This window comes from Carassius carassius, chromosome 44 (genome assembly GCF_963082965.1).
Source record: "Carassius carassius chromosome 44, fCarCar2.1, whole genome shotgun sequence".
Classification (NCBI taxonomy): domain Eukaryota; kingdom Metazoa; phylum Chordata; class Actinopteri; order Cypriniformes; family Cyprinidae; genus Carassius; species Carassius carassius.
Window position 1 is genome coordinate 14,522,720 of NC_081798.1, and position 17,103 is coordinate 14,539,822.

At 36.3% G+C, this 17,103-nt stretch overlaps 1 protein-coding gene across 3 annotated transcripts in view; it reads right to left on the reverse strand.

Moving 5' to 3' along the window:
• LOC132126809 (polyamine-transporting ATPase 13A3-like) overlaps positions 1-16,630 on the reverse strand; it is a 39,146-nt gene extending 22,516 nt beyond the window's left edge. For 2 of the 3 annotated variants that reach the window (XM_059538322.1, XM_059538321.1), the window contains exons 1-4: positions 16,471-16,629; positions 7,759-7,845; positions 1,602-1,689; positions 1,350-1,523 (exon numbers count right to left, since the gene is read on the reverse strand). In XM_059538322.1, the coding sequence (XP_059394305.1) occupies positions 1,350-1,523; positions 1,602-1,652 (225 nt within the window). In that variant the 5' untranslated portion in view covers positions 1,653-1,689; positions 7,759-7,845; positions 16,471-16,629. Of the gene's footprint in view, positions 1-1,349; positions 1,524-1,601; positions 1,690-7,758; positions 7,846-16,470 lie in introns of all 3 variants that reach the window. The other variant, XM_059538323.1, reaches the window with a different exon arrangement.
• Between the last annotated feature and the right edge of the window lie 473 nt (positions 16,631-17,103).

The following is a 17,103-nucleotide window of genomic DNA, read 5'->3' on the forward strand; positions in this document are numbered from 1 at the left end:
TAAAAAAGTATCACATGTTCTGAAAAAATATTAAGCAGCAGAACTGTTTCCAACTTTGATAATGAATCATCATATTAGAATGATTTCTAAATGATCATGTGATAATAATCCTAAAAATTCAGCTTTGCATCTCAGAAATAAATGATAATTTAAAATATAATAAATTTAAAAACAATTCACAATATATCACAATATTACATTTTTTCTGTATTTTTGATCAAATAAATGTAGGCTTGATGAGCAGAAGAAACTTCTTTCAAAAACATTAAAAATAGTAATATTTCCAAACTTTTGGTCTGTACTAGGGGTGTAACGGTATGCAAAAATCAAGGTTCGGTACGTACCTCGGTTTTAAAGTCACGGTTCGGTGCAATATTTGAAAATGGATAATTATTAATTTATTTTTTTAATTACATTTATATCTGAATTTATGTCAACCTATAGACATTCCAACATTAAAGTGTCATGAATTAATATGTATTTGTGTATAAAATGACATATAAACATATTTTCCTATTCTATTTTGCCTGGAAATGCTTCCAACACGCTTGCGTGTCGCGTGAAAAATAGGCGTCGGTTCTATTTCTAGCATGCACATGTTTTCCGCGAGGCTCGAGCCGCGCCTGAGATGCGCGTCTTTAGCAGGCAGTCTGCAAGCTCTAACCTGTTAACATGGGAGCCGAATTAAAAACGGACACGCCACGCAGCTGAGACGCTTGCGCCATGTATCCAGTGTGCCGCCGGCCTCAGAATCATCTGCAGGGCGGGATTTGCGCTAAACGCGGAGACTTCCGCCACTTAATATGTTCGTTTGGAAACACGAAAATGTACTTATGTTCCGCGCACAAAATATTGCATTCCGTCATTCGGTACACACGTGCACCGTACCGAAAGCCCTGTACCGAAACGGTCCGGTACGAATACACGTACCGTTACACCCCTAGTCTGTACTGTATATGCAGTTTTGAGAAGTAACTAGTTACATGTAATGGAATTTTAAGATTAACGGTTTTTCCAAGGCATTGGTAGATGTCTGTGTTTCCTGACATGGCAATGCAGAGATTTGATTTAAAAAAAAAATCAAAGTATCATACCTAAATCTGTATTTAACCTCAGAATGATCAAGTTAAAAGAAGTCTGATTTTGTTTCAGCTGTGCTTTAAAATTCAGTAAATACAATCTTAATTTAAGTAATGATAGCACAAAATTTTATAACCTACCATTTATAAGTATATAGCCAATATCGGAATATTAATTATCAACCGATCCAAAATATCTAAGCGTATCCAGATACTGTTAATATGAATTGTAAGAGAGCCCAAAAAGTCTTCTTGAGGTTTAATACATACAGTGCTTCGTAAGAGGGCGACGTCTGCGTCTCTGATGGTGGTCTGTGTGCAGGTGGCCTTCACACACCATTCAGGCATCCAATAGAGCAGCAGGAAGAGAAAACCTCCTGTACAGAGACCACCCAAACCCACCAGAACCAGCTTCCATCGGCACAGCCGATACCCGCTCAGCTCCTGGACAGAAAGAAAATCAGCTCATGTGCCTTATAAGAGAGAGAGAAAAAAAGGCAAAAAACAGAGGGAGAAAAATACCATCTCATCCTCCAAACCCTTGTTGACAATCTTCAGATCTTCCTTCTCCATCCCGATCTTTAGTCCTGCCTGGATAACTGCTGCTCTCCTGCGCACACACACACAGAGATCACACACTAAGAGTTTGTGTGTGTGTGTGTGTGGTACAGTAATGATTGTGTGAGGCCCAATAACAGCTGTTATACCATTTGACTGTATTGACAACCAGCTGACCTGACATGACACATAATCATGTGCACACAAACACAAACACTCGGAGAAGAACTTCCTGTGAGTCACGATCCTGAGCAGTACAGCTGAGAGCCACGCTGAGTGTGTTGTCCGACACAAATGAAAGCCAGACAACAGCTGGCAAACCAGTGAGACAATCTGACAATCAAACACACGATTTAAAAAAAATAATAAAATGCAGAGATCTATTTATTTACACAGAGGCTAAACATTTATTTCTACCTCCATAAGTATTGGAACAGTAAAGACAAAATTGTTCTGTTTGCTGTGGAGTCAAGAAATCTGTAAATATGATTAAAAGATGAATATGAGGCAAAACTACAGAACGTCAAATTTTATTATTGGGTGATTAGTATTCAACCTCATCTGTAAAACTTGGTGGAGGTGGTGTCATGGCATGAGAATGCATGGCTGTCTCTAGAACAGGACCTCTTCATTTCAATGATGACTTAATGTATAATGGTATATCGCACACCCCTAAATCCTAGAACATTTATCTAGAATACAGTTAAAAGATATCCGAGTTACGATGTTTCCAGCATACTCTGAAACTGAACTGCTCCCATCACTTACATCATAAGGGTCAAACTATCATTCTAACAATTCAAATTCAACTTTAATTAAAGTTACCATCCAACTGGCAAGTTTATTTTCTCACCAAAGTCCCTTTTATTCTCATTTGGTGCTGACTGGGTGTTAATTTTGGACTTTGGATGCAAACATTGAAGATGAGTGAGATTAATGGTTAAATAATTCATGACTGGGCAAGTGCAGTTGTCTTGAAGATTGACAGGAATGTACAGCGAGCTGTGTGTTTGTGTGTGTAACCAAAGCTTTCTGCAAAGAAAAGAGATCATAGAAAAACATTGGGATCAGTCATTCAAAAGGCTCTTTCCAGCTCTCATTATTATTAGACGAACTAGCAAAATTCGTCATTTTCACTACAACTCACAAGCTGAACAAAGTCTTGGCCATAGGTGAGGGCTTTTCCATCCCAGTGTTATAAATATTTACTCATAATTAACAATATTTACCCTATTTATTCACTATGACTATCATCTTGACTTTTGTGAGGTTCAATCTAGTAAGGCTTGTCAACCTAAAATAAAAAGAGTTTATTTTAATAATTATGATTTTTTTTTGCATCTTTAATTATTTTCAGAAAATTCACCCCCCGAATTCTCAAATACAAAACGTCTGAGGGAATTTTATAATACACTAAATACAATAATTTGTATGATTTTATAACTTAATACAGTGGTCATTTAGGAGGGGCTGCACTTAATTTACATTTTGTCATTTAGCAGACACTTTTAACCAAAGTAACTTACAAATAAGGAATTAAACTGTGCTTTATTTATTAAAATAGTCACAATTTAATCACCAAATCCTGACTGTCAAACTTTTAACCATTGCAGAAAAACAAACAATATATATTTTTTTACATTTTTATTTATGTATATTTAAATTTTAATTAATTAATTTAAATTTTTCACATTTTGAACAATTGATTCAAAACTACTTTCAAGTCAGAATAAAATTTTGGGTGAAACATGATCTAGACATTTCTTTGTCTGATTAATAAAAAAGAATTTGAAAATGTACATCAGAAATGCCATAAAGACTTCTAAAAAAAAAAAAGAAAAAAAAAGTTTTTTTGTTTGTTTGTTTGTTTGTTTTTCTTATTTAAAAGTGATCTGCTTACATTTTTTCCATAAATCCTCCCCCTGACAAATCAGAATGTAAGCAGAAGCTCTTCTTCACTCTAGTATTAGCCAATCTACATCTGCATGCTCTGCTCTACTATTGGTCAGCCTTTGAGCCAACCAAACAGCTTGCCCTGAAAAAAGTGAGCATTCAGACACTATAATGGTGCTTTCACACTTGGTTCGCTTGCCTGGTCCGAACCAGAGTTCAATTGCTCCCCCCTCCCCCTGCCCCCACTGGACTGCATTCATATTATTTTATTTGGGTCCGAACCGCGGTTCGCTTGCGTCATCAATCCAGCAGCTGTTTACCCCATTGCTTAGTATTGACGACGCAGGAGAAGGTGGCCAAAGAATAACATTACCCTCTTTTTTTGTATTTACGTTTTTGAACCGTTCGTTTTGTTTACAAAGCTTCGGTACATAACGGAACTTGTGTCTGTATTACGAATGTACAGCAAATGCTCTAACTGAAGGCGAACAGAAATGAGATATACATATACATAGATATACAGCTCTCTGTCTGCAGTGTGTCAGTCACGCTTGTAAGGAAAGGGAGTGAAACACACACACAAACACACATTTTCATCAAATAATACGTTATTAATAGCAGTTTACTTTCGCGATTTGGTATGATTGCATCCAATGGGCGGACTTGGGTACGGTTCGCGGGTGCGCACCCAAGTTCGGAAGACAGCGTTCGCATCATCCAAATCGAACTGAACTCTGACGTCAATCGAACCCGAGTGCGCACCAAAAGTGCCAATGTGAAAGCACCTTAAAACACCCTGACATTACATGCTCGTCAGAAACATTTATCCAGTCTTCTGATAAGGCCAAAGGTACTGAAATACATGACTCTCTACATAGACAGCACTTTAAGGTGACTTGAGCATTGCGCACAATGCAAAAAGGATGGAGTAATTAGGCTACATATACAGGAGAAATGTGGAGTGGCTGCCAACTGAGAGCATTCCAAATCAGTTCTTAAGAGATTTGCATGATGGTTAGGATGCTTCCCTAGAAGGCCGCTCACTAGGTTTTGAAATGGAGCTCCACACAACAAAACCTCAACAATAGGGCAGCAGGGAGGCAGCATGGCAGAAAACAGGGAAAGTGTGTGTTAGGCAGTCGGGTGTCAGTGGTCATGACCTGCTCACTGTTCCCTGCCCTCTGCTACAGGCCCTGATCTTATCAGCCCCCCACACCCTTACAACACACCACCGAGAGGGGAAACCCAATTCAGGACCGACCCTTCCTACCATTTTCCCTTTCTGGAGCAGCTGCTATACGACCACATTCTGCTCTTGGCTACAATTTATACGCAAATCGCAAGTGCAATATGCTGCACTTTTTTAACTTCCTCTTGAGCAGACTATACAATGAATGCAAGGAAATGACTGCAGTCATAAACCTGACAGGCCTATTTGCCCAACCCATGTCAATGTGTCATGTAAGTATGCAAGCAGTCATATAGAAGACACTTTTATTTTGGTTACCAACCCAGGTTCAACTGACAGCAAAAAGGTCATCTTCAAGGGTTAGTTCACCAAAATGAAATTCTGTAATTAATTAATCACCTTCATATCACTCCAAACCTGTAAGACCTTCGTTTATTTTCAGGAACACAAATTAAGATATTTCTGATGAAATCCAAGAGCTTTCTGACCCTCCATAGACAGCAATGGAACTACCATATGACATCTTTGAGCACAAATAATATTTTTGTAGCTTCATAACATTACGGCTGAGCCACTGATGTCACATGGACTATTTTAACAATGTCCTTACTACCTTTCTGGGCCTTCACCGTGTCAGTTCCCTTGCAGTCTATGCTAACTCAGAAAGCTCTCGGATTTCATCAAAAATATTTAAATTTTTGTTCTGAAGATGAACATCTTCGTCTCATGGGTTTTGAATAATGTGAGTGTGAAAATTACTGACAGAATTCTTTTGGGATGAACTATCTCTTTAAAACCAAATAATATCCGCAGGAGCCGCAGACAGGCTTAATTTCACCGACCAATCTGGAGAGCAAATGAACAAATAGTTTAAGCAGTATTTGTTTTTAGGGATGCAACAAAGTCCTGATAAAATTTAAGTAGCAACAGATCTTTTCTTCTGTATTGTGAGCATACAGGATTAAAGAAAAAGAAAAAAAGGTGTGCAACGTGGACTTGGTTCTATTCATTGGACGTTGACTGGCTTTTTTTAGATGTACAGTGGTGTTTTTGCCCCCTTCCTGATTTTTTTCTTTTCTTTTTTTTTTTTTATTTATTAATTTTTTTTACATTTTTTGCATATGTCATGAATGATTCAGATCAAACTAATTTTAATATTACACAAAGATAACCTGAGTAAAAAGCTGTCCGAACCTACCTGAAACTATGTGAAAAAGTAATTGCCCCCTAAATCTAATAACTGGTTGTGCCACCCTTTGCAGCAACAACTACAATCAAGCATTTGCCATAACTGGCAATGAGTCTTTCACACTTCAATTTTGGCCCACACTTCTTTGCAGAACTGTTTTAATTCAGCCACACTGGAGGGTTTTCGTGCATGAATGGACAGTTTAAGGTCATGCCACAGCATCAAAATCAGATTTAAGTCTGGACTTTGACTTAGCCACTCCAAAACCATAATTTAGTTTTTCTTGAGCCATTCAGAGGTGGACTTGGTGGTGTGTTTTGGATCATTGTCCTGCTGCATAACCCAAGTGTGCTTAAGCTTGAGGTCATAAACTGACGGCCAGACATTCTCCTTCAGGATTTTCTGATAGAGTGCATAATTCATGGTCAAATCATAATTGCAGCCCCCAGACCACCACACTACCACCACTATGTTTATCTGTTGGTTTCTCCTAGGAAGGTTCTCCCCTGTTCCAAGATTTCTCCATTTGTGGATGATTGCTCGGACCATGGTTCTCTGGAGTCCCAAAGCTTAAGACATGGCTTTATAACCCATTCCAGACTGATACATGTCAACTATTTTGTTTCTCATTTGTTCCTGAATTTATTTAGAACGTGGCATGATGTGTTGCCCTTTAAGCATGTGTCACTTTGTCAGACAGGTTCTATTGAAGTGAATTCTTGATTCAACTGGTCTGGCAGTAATCAGTCCTGGGTGTGGCTAGTGAAATTTAACTTGGTTTTCTGAAATGTGGTTAATCACAGTACTTTCATGATTTAATTGGAGTTTTAGGCTATTCACTATGAATAAGTTGAAACAGTTTGAAATATCAGGTTTGGTGGTGAGGATCCGACTAACATGCTGTAGTATTGTGCCTTACCTTTTCGTTTGCTCAACAGACTGATATACAACTTAGACAAATTAATAAAGCTCTACATCACTCAACTTAACTTAAAGCAAGCTTTCTTAACTTAATGACACATTTTTGAGTTGAGTGAATTTATTTCATTTTGATTTAAAAATTCATCCAATAATTATTTTCATGTCATGTATTTTCAAGTGGCTGCTAACAAATAAATGGCTTAAATGTTTTAAAATGGAGACGTTTTTCTTTTTTCATAAAATATAATAAAATAACTAGATGGAAATCACGGTAAATGTTAAAACTGAATTTAGACATCACATTGTTATAATGTACTTTATGAAAAATATATTTTCATTTGATGATTTAATTACAATAGCATTTAACTTATTAAATTATTAACTGTTATTAAATTAAAAAATGTAATAACATATCTTTACGTTATGACATTAACGTTAATAAAGATTAACATTGAATGTTAGATGATGGCAAAGGTAATCTTAAGGCAAAAATAGCTAGAAAGAGCATGCACAAAAAAAACACACACCAAATCAATCAATATATATCTCCAATTAAGCAACTGCTTTTTCCTTGTGTCATTAAGTTAAGAAAGCTTGCTTTAAGTTATGTTGAGTGATGTAGAGCTTTATTAATTTGTCTAAGTTGTATATCAGTCTGTTGAGCAAACTGAAAAGGTAAGGCACAATACTACAGCATGTTAGTTGGATCCTCACCACCAAACCTGATATTTCAAACTGTTTCAACTTATTCATAGTGAATAGACTAAAATTGACTTTGTCAAATCAACTTATTCTACTGTACATTCAGTAGTTAAATTTTGACTGAAAAACTTACATTGATTACAATTAAAATATAATTGAAACAATAGTGATTACATAACCACACAAGTCTCACCACACAGCTTTTGAACACCGCAACATTTCCTTACCTTCAGATTCTGGGAGCTGTGGCCCTGGGCAATCCCTTCACCTATAAAGAGGCCTCTATCTCGCTCTTTCACCACAGACCTGGACTCCTGAGAGAAAACAAAAGAGGAAATCTTAATTAAACTCCATGAATTACACATCCTTCGGTCTTTAAATGAAGGCATTCTGCAGTTCTCTCAAATGTGATGTGAAGAACATTTTGAAAGATTTACAGAGTGTTTCTAAGCAGCTCACAGTGACGCCTGTTGAACACTGCAAGCGTTAGCGGCGCGTGAGCGTAACTACAGCATCACTGCAGCTGAAGATGTGCCAGAGTATTCACATTGGAAGTGTATGTGCAGCGTCACAGCAGCGGCTCCAAAGCTACATATTTCTTTACAAAGACAACTATACATTAGTTTTTAGAGGGTGGTCAGCTATAAACGTGAATGTTTTGTAGTCTTGAAAGTGTGTTAACACGGGGATTCACGTGTAAATAGCAAAAAACAAAAATAGTGGTCGACCGATATATTGCTAAGGCCGATATATCGGCCGATATTTGGCATTTTTTAAATATCGGCATCGGCCGATAAGTTTCCTTGCTTGGCCGATGTGTTCGAGGTGGACTTTTATTTTGACGGCACAGCAGAATTTTATTTTGACTGCGCTTAGAAAAGCAGTGCCTGAGCACACACAGTGCTAACACTCTCTCTATTGCTAACTGTCATTGTTAACAGTTCTGTCTAATATGAATAGAAGTCTGTCTAATAATCAGATAGAATGGTTAAACAAAGGAATTAATGTATACAAAACGTATTATAACAATTGCTTTTATATTATTATTTATAGAAAGGCAAACATTATAATACTTTCTCTTTTGCCATCAGCATTAAGCAAATACGCATTTATTTCATTTAAACAACTCTTTGAATGACTAATGAATATTTAATTTCTGTCATATTTATGTAATTTTTACTGTGTGCTGTATGTAAAATGAGTGTTACCTTGGCTTTATTTGAAAAATATGATACCCAATGCACACAAACTTCCCAGAATACTGAGTGCCCTGTTGGTTACACCCTTTTTAATTATATTTTTATTAAAGATTTATTTATTTGTGAAAAATACTTTGTCATCTAAAGTATAAGTATGCTTTTTTACACATTTATTTCTTAATCCATTGTCCAATGATTTCAAATTTCTTAAATATAAATAAAAAGAGTATTATATATTAGGGATGTGCACGGATAGTCGAACATTCGAATATTCGTTCTGCTCTAATTATTCGATAAATAAAAATGATATTCGAATTTCGCAAAAAAAAAAAAGAAGTTCACAATAAAACCTAATTTGGTCACTTTTTGTGATTCTCCACGGCATATTTGAAGGTGTATGCAAGCAAAAAATAATTAATGAATGATTAAGGGGCCATTCACATATCGCGCCTAATAAGGCGTGGAGAAGGCTATGCGCTCCGCTTTCTCCTTTTTTCCAAAGCGCTCGGGCAGAAGCGCTCCTGAGGCGACGCGTTCTCTCCATGAAGACGCGGAAATTTCAGCAAAGGATAAATGGATTTGCAGCACAAAAAACATCACTTTCGGTAGCTCTGCTACTAAATTTATTTAAAAATGGCAATCCATATACAGCTATGATCAGCTGTTCCTTCATCTTGGCTGAGCTTTCAACGTTGTTACAGGAAAGGATGAAGCTGAATGTTTAGTTCTTGTCACATGACCTGCGGTGCGCTTGCGGCATTCTGAAAGTTGAGATGTTTTTAACTCGATGCTGTTCGGACGCGCCTGGAAAAAACGGGACCGCGTCGCACCGCGTGCGCATCGCGACCGCGTCGCTTCCATTATGAGCGCGCATACCGCGCGCCTACATTGGAATTAACGAACTTGAGCATGCAAAAGACGCGATATGTGAACGCCCCCTAAAAGAACTGCGGTCTTCTATCGTACTTCACATATGCCGTGGAGAATCACAGAAAGTGATCCAAGAACATTGTTGCAGCATCTCTCAAGCAACGAATAAACACCGCTAACTTGAAAACTCCTCTTCTCGCGTCTGCCCTAGACCCTCGGCACAAACATCTCAGGTTTCTCGATGAAAACATGAGAGAAGTAAGAAAAAAAAACTTTTTTGAACATTATCAGAACATTTTCCTTGATGCAAGTGGTGCGGATGCAGCCGCTGTCACCAACGATGAAGAAGATGCAATGCCCACTCGTCCGAAAAGGCTGAGCTGATGATGATGAAAAGGCTGATGATTACAGAGAGTCCAGCCGAGACGAGTGGGAACAGTTCTTGCTGGAGCCATGTATTCCACCAGATGAGGATCCCATTCAGTGGTGAAACGAAAACACGAAGCGCTTCACAAAACGTATTCGCTTAGCACACCGTTATTTGTGAGTCCCGCCAACGTCTGTGTCGTCAGAGCGCGTTTTCTCCGCGGCCGGCCTTATTGTTAACAGACTAAGGAGCCGACTTTCCCCCGATCATGTTTACATGCCCGTATTTCTTAACAAGAACATTTGAAACAATAGAAAAAAAAGCAAAAAAGATTTGCTGACAGTTTAAAAGTTAAGTGTAAGCTACATTCTGTACAATAGCCTAATTGCTGCAGGCTGCTTTACGTTTTTTCTTTGTTCACTTTTTTTTTTGCTTTTAATCTGTACTTTTGTTTGTTTGCCCGCATTGTTAAAGGTTTTCAGCTACAAAACACGATGTGTAATGTTCAAGCTTATTGTAAGCTTGTTCAAAATGACGAAAACAAATGTTGCTGAAAAATAACGTCTGACTCATTAAACTTAATTTAAATAAACGAATATTTGAATATTCGTTTTTTGTGAGCTCAAATATTCGAATGTGATATTTGTGGAAAACGCCCATATATATATATATATATATATATATACACACACACACACACAGGCTTTATATCAGCTATCGGCCCCCTTGCTTGCCAAGATATCGGCATTGGCTTTCCAAAAAACAATATCGGTCGACCACAAAAAAAAACTGCTCTTGTTGTTTCAGTCATACTCAAATGTAGAATGTTGCCTTTTATACTTTTTTTTTTTTTTATAATACATGCTTTTTTCCATATAGGTGCTTATCCAGATATGCGCTATATTAACCAATAAACAGTGTAGTGCGTTTCCATTTGCATTTCTTATAGAAGCTGTTAATATGCTTTATGTAAATTACTTGTGATTAAGCACTGTTTTTGTAACTGATCGGGAAAAATGTGAATCATTAGTTGGATTTTAACTAATCGCTAGGCTAAGTGAGAATGTCTAAATGTATTTATGTACAGCTGAATAAAAAAAAAGTAGGTTATGCGTTTCTAGCCGATTGTAATTTAAATCTTAATATTTTTTCTTAGAAGCTGTCAATATGATTTAAATGATTGTCTTGTTTGCAATTTGTGCCTCGTTGTCCATTTTTGTAACTGAAGACCTGAAGCAATATAATTATTAATTTTATTTGCGCTAATTGTTAAGTGAGAATATTATGTTTTAGTCATTATTTGTTTAAATATTGAAAAGGTGTGATTCTAACCAAGATACACCCTGAGCGTTCATAATATTTTTTATAAGGCCGAATGTTGAACATGACAGTATATTTCATGTGCATTTATTTGTGTCTATAGCTCAGTTTATATAACTGTGGAACGGAAAATAAAAGGCGTAAGTTTGTCACGTCAATCGTATGTGAACACGTGTGCAATATTTACAGAATAAAATATTTACAGAAGCTGTCAATAATAAATGATTAATGAATTTCTTATGTATATACTCCATTGTAACTTAAGATCCTGAGCAAGATGAATTGTTTGTTGTGAGTTTGATAAAATGTTTTAAAATGCTCACGCTTGCAGTGTGAAACCGGCGTGAGAGAAAACATTACAGTGACAAGTGGTTCAAGGTTTTCACTTTCTTGGATTTAAACGTCTGAACAAAGACACTGAAGAAATTAAATAGAAAAGGTCTCTGTACATTAACAAATCAAACAGTGTCTGGCAGAGAATACTGGCAATTTGAAAAATATAAATTACATAAATACAAATATTTTATATGAATAAAAACATACAAAAAAACAAAAAATAAAAAAAACAGCCTCATGTAAGAATTAGATTTCACAAGGCCTGTCAGACAAACTCATCCTACAAGCATGGCTTTCTGACATCTCAGTACATCGATTTTTTATTTTTCTGAGCGTGCTGCATCGCTGAGTCAGTATTCTTTTGCAAGCAGTTTTACAGGAAAGCTTTGAAACACAAGCTGTTTCAGAAGTCAGATGAAGTCAGTCTCTTTTCCAGAAGTGAAAACATCCCCCAACCTCGATGATTGAACAGTCTCATGGCATATTCAATGATAAGCGGTAAGATAAATGGCAAGGGTTTAGTAATTCGATGGCCGACTTAACCGCTGGGTTAGTGTGTCACAATAAAGGTTGCATGATTTAGTCTGGAATCATAAAGATAAAACTGAGCAGGAAAAAGGAGATAATGGTGAGAAAAGTTACAAGAAAACAACCTATTAAACTAGTTTAATATTAGTCATTCACACGATATTCCAAAGGGGAATTAAAGGGGAGAGCATTTCATACATTTGATGTAAAGTCCATAATTATTAATTTACAGTGCAACCTATATAAAATAAATTAGTAGTAACACTGGAATATACTGGAAAATACTGGATTAAGTGCATGTTTTATTGGAATGGTGGTTTTTGTTTCTGAAATGCTTCTTTCAGGTCTGCGATAATTTATCATACATTAAAATGTTTGATAAAAAGCCTTAATATTCAACATAATTAATAGGAAATAAGCTTCAATGCCTCTAATAAGCTTACTATAAATGTTTTTAACAAAAAACTGAATCTCAAACACCAACAGGCCACAGCAGCTTGACTCTCAGCTGGACAAGCGGTTCACTAAATCCCAGGGGTACATTTCTTGCCATCATTCAGGATCCAGAGAACAACACAATGTGCTTTTCTCACACATTTTTGAAGTGATTCTTCTGAAGTCAAGGACAGCTCAGAAAAAAAATCCTCTAATCCGATCGTGGTCAATAACTCGGGTCAAAAAAGTATGATCAAAGTAGTGAAAGGAGGAAAGAAAAAAGGACAATCTCCATACGCTTCAAAGCTCTTGACCATGAGAAACTCTCACAGAATAAATACAACTGTTTTGAACTTGTTTAAGACGGTTCTGATGTGATGACTTAGTGTCTTCATGTGTGTAAAACCAAAAAAATCAAGAAACCACAATATTATTCACATAATAATTTTTAAAGAAAGTGCACGATAAATCCAAACATACCTGGAAAATGTTTCTTATCTTCTCCTTTAGCAATTATCCAGTTAAGTGCCTAGTGGATAAGTCCATTCAAATTTACAGTACTATTAAAATTTCAGATTCTTATGCATCCCAAGACCCTTTTGTGCAAGGCTTTTCTTGTACTACGGTTGACTTCACAGCTGAGGATGATGGCATCTGCCCATTTAGTAAGAGTAGAGGTGAGAAAAAAAAAAACTAAAAAGATGGAGCCCGGAGGTTTAGCCTACCCATGATCCAGAAAGCAGCGGTGTTGAAAACAGTGGTGGACAGAAATAAAGACAAAAAGATCAAAAAGATCAAAAAGAAAAGAGGACCAGAGTTACCAACTCTTTCTATCAGTGCCGCTTGGGAAAGAAAAACCTAAGGAACTTCAAGAGATTATGATTTCATTCATAATGCAAGTAAACTATCCTTCTGATTTTAGCTGCAGTAAACAACCTTCATCAATCTGGAAATATAGTAAGGTTAAACAAGGTAAAGTAAACACAAATAAGTAAACACAAATGAAGAACTCTGTACACTGACTAAAAAAGACCGAGCATTCAGATCATGAAAAATAAAACAAAATTTAATTAAAATATTAAAATTAAAATCTAGCTGTCAGACCCTCTTACACGAGGCAGTCTGATTAAAATTAAGTTAAATTAAATATTTAAAATAAGGCATTCTAACTGAAATGAAATAAAATACACAAAACTAAACTAAACTAAAATCAAAAAAAAAAAAAAAATAAAAAATAAAACCTAGCTGTCATACTATCTTTCATTAGCCATTCTGGCTGAAATAAAAAATGAAAGACAGAATGCTCTCTTGGTTTCTCTTCAAGTCTTCATTTACATTTTTGGCTGTAATCTGTGGTTTTGGTTCACACTTTGGTACCAAATTCTACATCAGCTACTATTTTAATCCAGCACCTTTTATCCCATCTCCCATGAACAGAGTCGAGTTTTTATGGGACATTATTTTAGGTAAACCGCATATGGATGGCTAGAAAAGTCTTGTCCATTCCACTGCCGTCGAGGATTCTGAGAGCAAACACTCCGAAGTCTTGACTTGCACCATGTCATGATATGTCACACTTCAGCTCTCATTCAACACTGGCAGACTTTCTGTCATACACTGTTGTCTTAGAGCGTCTGCTAAAAGTATTCTCTGAGCAATCTCGGCATCACCTCAAAGCTCTTCGGGGCATGACAGCCAAACCACACAGACAAACTTCTGAATTCCAGTTTATCCGTGTCAAAGATATATCCTTGTAATATAATGCATTTTAACTGAGTAACAGTCACTCACTTCATTCAAAGTGATCCATTTTTGGTTCTATGCTGATCATATCTCTTTGCTAAAGATTCACTAACATGCAATACCTTTTTGAGTGATGCAAATCATAATATTTACACTCCACACAAGTGTTGCAATGTTTTGAAAGCTGTTGTGAACCCTCTGCCCCGTATAAACCACATCTTAACAACATGCATCAATGTCTGAAATGCGACGCTACACTTGACCTCAGCAGTCAAATAAATGCAAACCTTTTTATCCTGTAAAATGATTTCTCTCTTTTCATATCGAGAAACATTTTATCATTATGAATGTTGAAAACACGTGTGCTGCTTAATACACAGCATGTTTGAAATAGAAATCAATTGTAACATTTGAAATGCCTTTACTGCATGCTAGAAGAAGAAAACTATTAATACCCCTCTCTCTCTCTGAAACAAATAAAATAAAAATGAAATAAAAATACTGACACCAAACTTTTAAACATAAATGCTAAACACTAAAACACTTCAGACTCATTCTGTACCCACCAGACTAAGCAAAAGATGCTGTAAAAACACAAACGTCTGAGTTTTACGTTGTTAAATCAAAATTTGGAAAGGTCCATGCATATACAAGACTTCAAACAACTTCTTCAGTCTGAAACCATGCAGAGACAGATTATTTGAAGCAAATACAAAGTTCAACTAATGCAGCTAACTCAGCAACAAATTTTAGCTTGAAACATGTTTGTGCTTATATCAACACGTAGTGAAGGACTGATATAGTGATGCACATTGAGATGCATGTTAACGGCAGGTTTAAACAGCGATGTGTATCACCATTAAAAATAGAACATATAAAGGAGGACAAAAGTGGTCCCTCAAAGTTAGCCAATCATTAAAAAGACCAAGAAGCTTATGGGAAAATGATGTAGAACAAGACCAATGGCTGCCCTTTGAGTCAAAGTACACAAATTACAAATACACATGTTAAAACTTAGAATGATTAAAATGCAGTAGCAAAACATAAACTACAGAGAAACATTAACAGTGCAGCTTGAGAATGTAAAACATGGACCTGAGCATCAAATGTAAGGTTGAATTATATTTACAAACACTACTGTTCAAACGGGTGAGTTTAATTTTGAAATATATTTTTCAGAAATAATTCAAATTAAATGTAAGCAAAAGCATTTGAAGATTAATATGTCACAATGGTGGACATATGTGTCACATCTTGACATGTCGGCTACCCCTCTCATCAGGCATTTATAAAAAAAAATAATAATAATAAAAAAATAAATAAAAACTTCACAGGTTCAAGAAAGTGATTTTACCACTAACTAATTATAACTAACTAACTAAATAAATAAAACTAAGCAAGACACCGAACCGTATAAATGGCTGCCCACTGTTCAGTGTGTGTGTTCACAGTGTGTGTGTGTACTTGGATGGGTTAAATGCGGAGCATGAATTCTGAATATGGGTCCCCATACTTGGCTGTATGCCTTCACTTTTTCACTCTGAAAACATCAGCATAAACTATAATAATTATTATTATTTTGCCATTTCATGGTGACGCTCAAATTAAACTTTAAACTATGAATTGCATTTACTTAAAGTAATAATTTAAATTATTTTATTTGAATGACACGTATAACATTCTTTCGTAAAATACAAGAGAGGATGCCAGAGTGACAGGCTCAGTCCCCATTCACTTACACTCTATAGCAAAACGATACCATTCAAGTGAATGGTGACTGAGGCTGCCAGTCCATCACATTCTGCCTAATCTTCGTTTGTGTTCATTTGAAGAAAAAAAATGTCCTACATGTTTAGAAGGACATGAGGCGGAGTAAAAAGATGACAAAAGAATGGGCGAACTACCACTTTAAAATCACACCGCTTAATGCAAATCTCAAAACGGAGCAAAATTCAAAGTACACATAACGTTACTCAACTACAGATCACAACCGTTATTATCTAAAAAGACCCATATACCACATATTAATCGGCACAGCGTTATAAAACCTCGATCACACACACGAGGAAGAATTACAGGCAGCCATGACTTCATACTCTGACACATCAATGAACAGATCCCCCGCGCGCGCGCGCACTCACCCAGAACCACCGGAACGAGGATCACCTCTGGGTCATGATGAGATCGCTAGGATCGCGGACAAAGAGACGCGGGACTCAGCTCGTGTGTACTGCTGACAGCAGATGAGTGTGTGTGTGTGTGTGTGTGTGTATGTGTGTGTGTAAATGTGCCAGACTCCCCAGTTCTGCCTCAGCATGTACAGGAAGTGATGCAGAGGATATGAGGTCATGGTGGAACTGCGTCAGGTGCGTGTGAGCGCGTGCTAAAGGCCCATCTGGCTCCAAATCAGACCCCATGTATCGCTTTTAATTATAAAACCTATATATATATATATATATATATATATATATATATATATATATATACATATATATATATATATATAAGACGTTACATTATGCCATATCAAAGGTTAAAAGAAATAGAGAAAAAAATATATTTTAAAAACTTTTTAGAGTCTAGGGCCTTTTTATATTAATATATGCTTACGAACACACATATGTGTGTGTGTGTATATATATATATATATATATATATATATATATATATATACACACACATATGTATTATGAAATATATATATACACACACGTATTATGAAATAATACGTGTGACTGAATAAATCAACTGTCCATCTGATAAACCATGTTTAA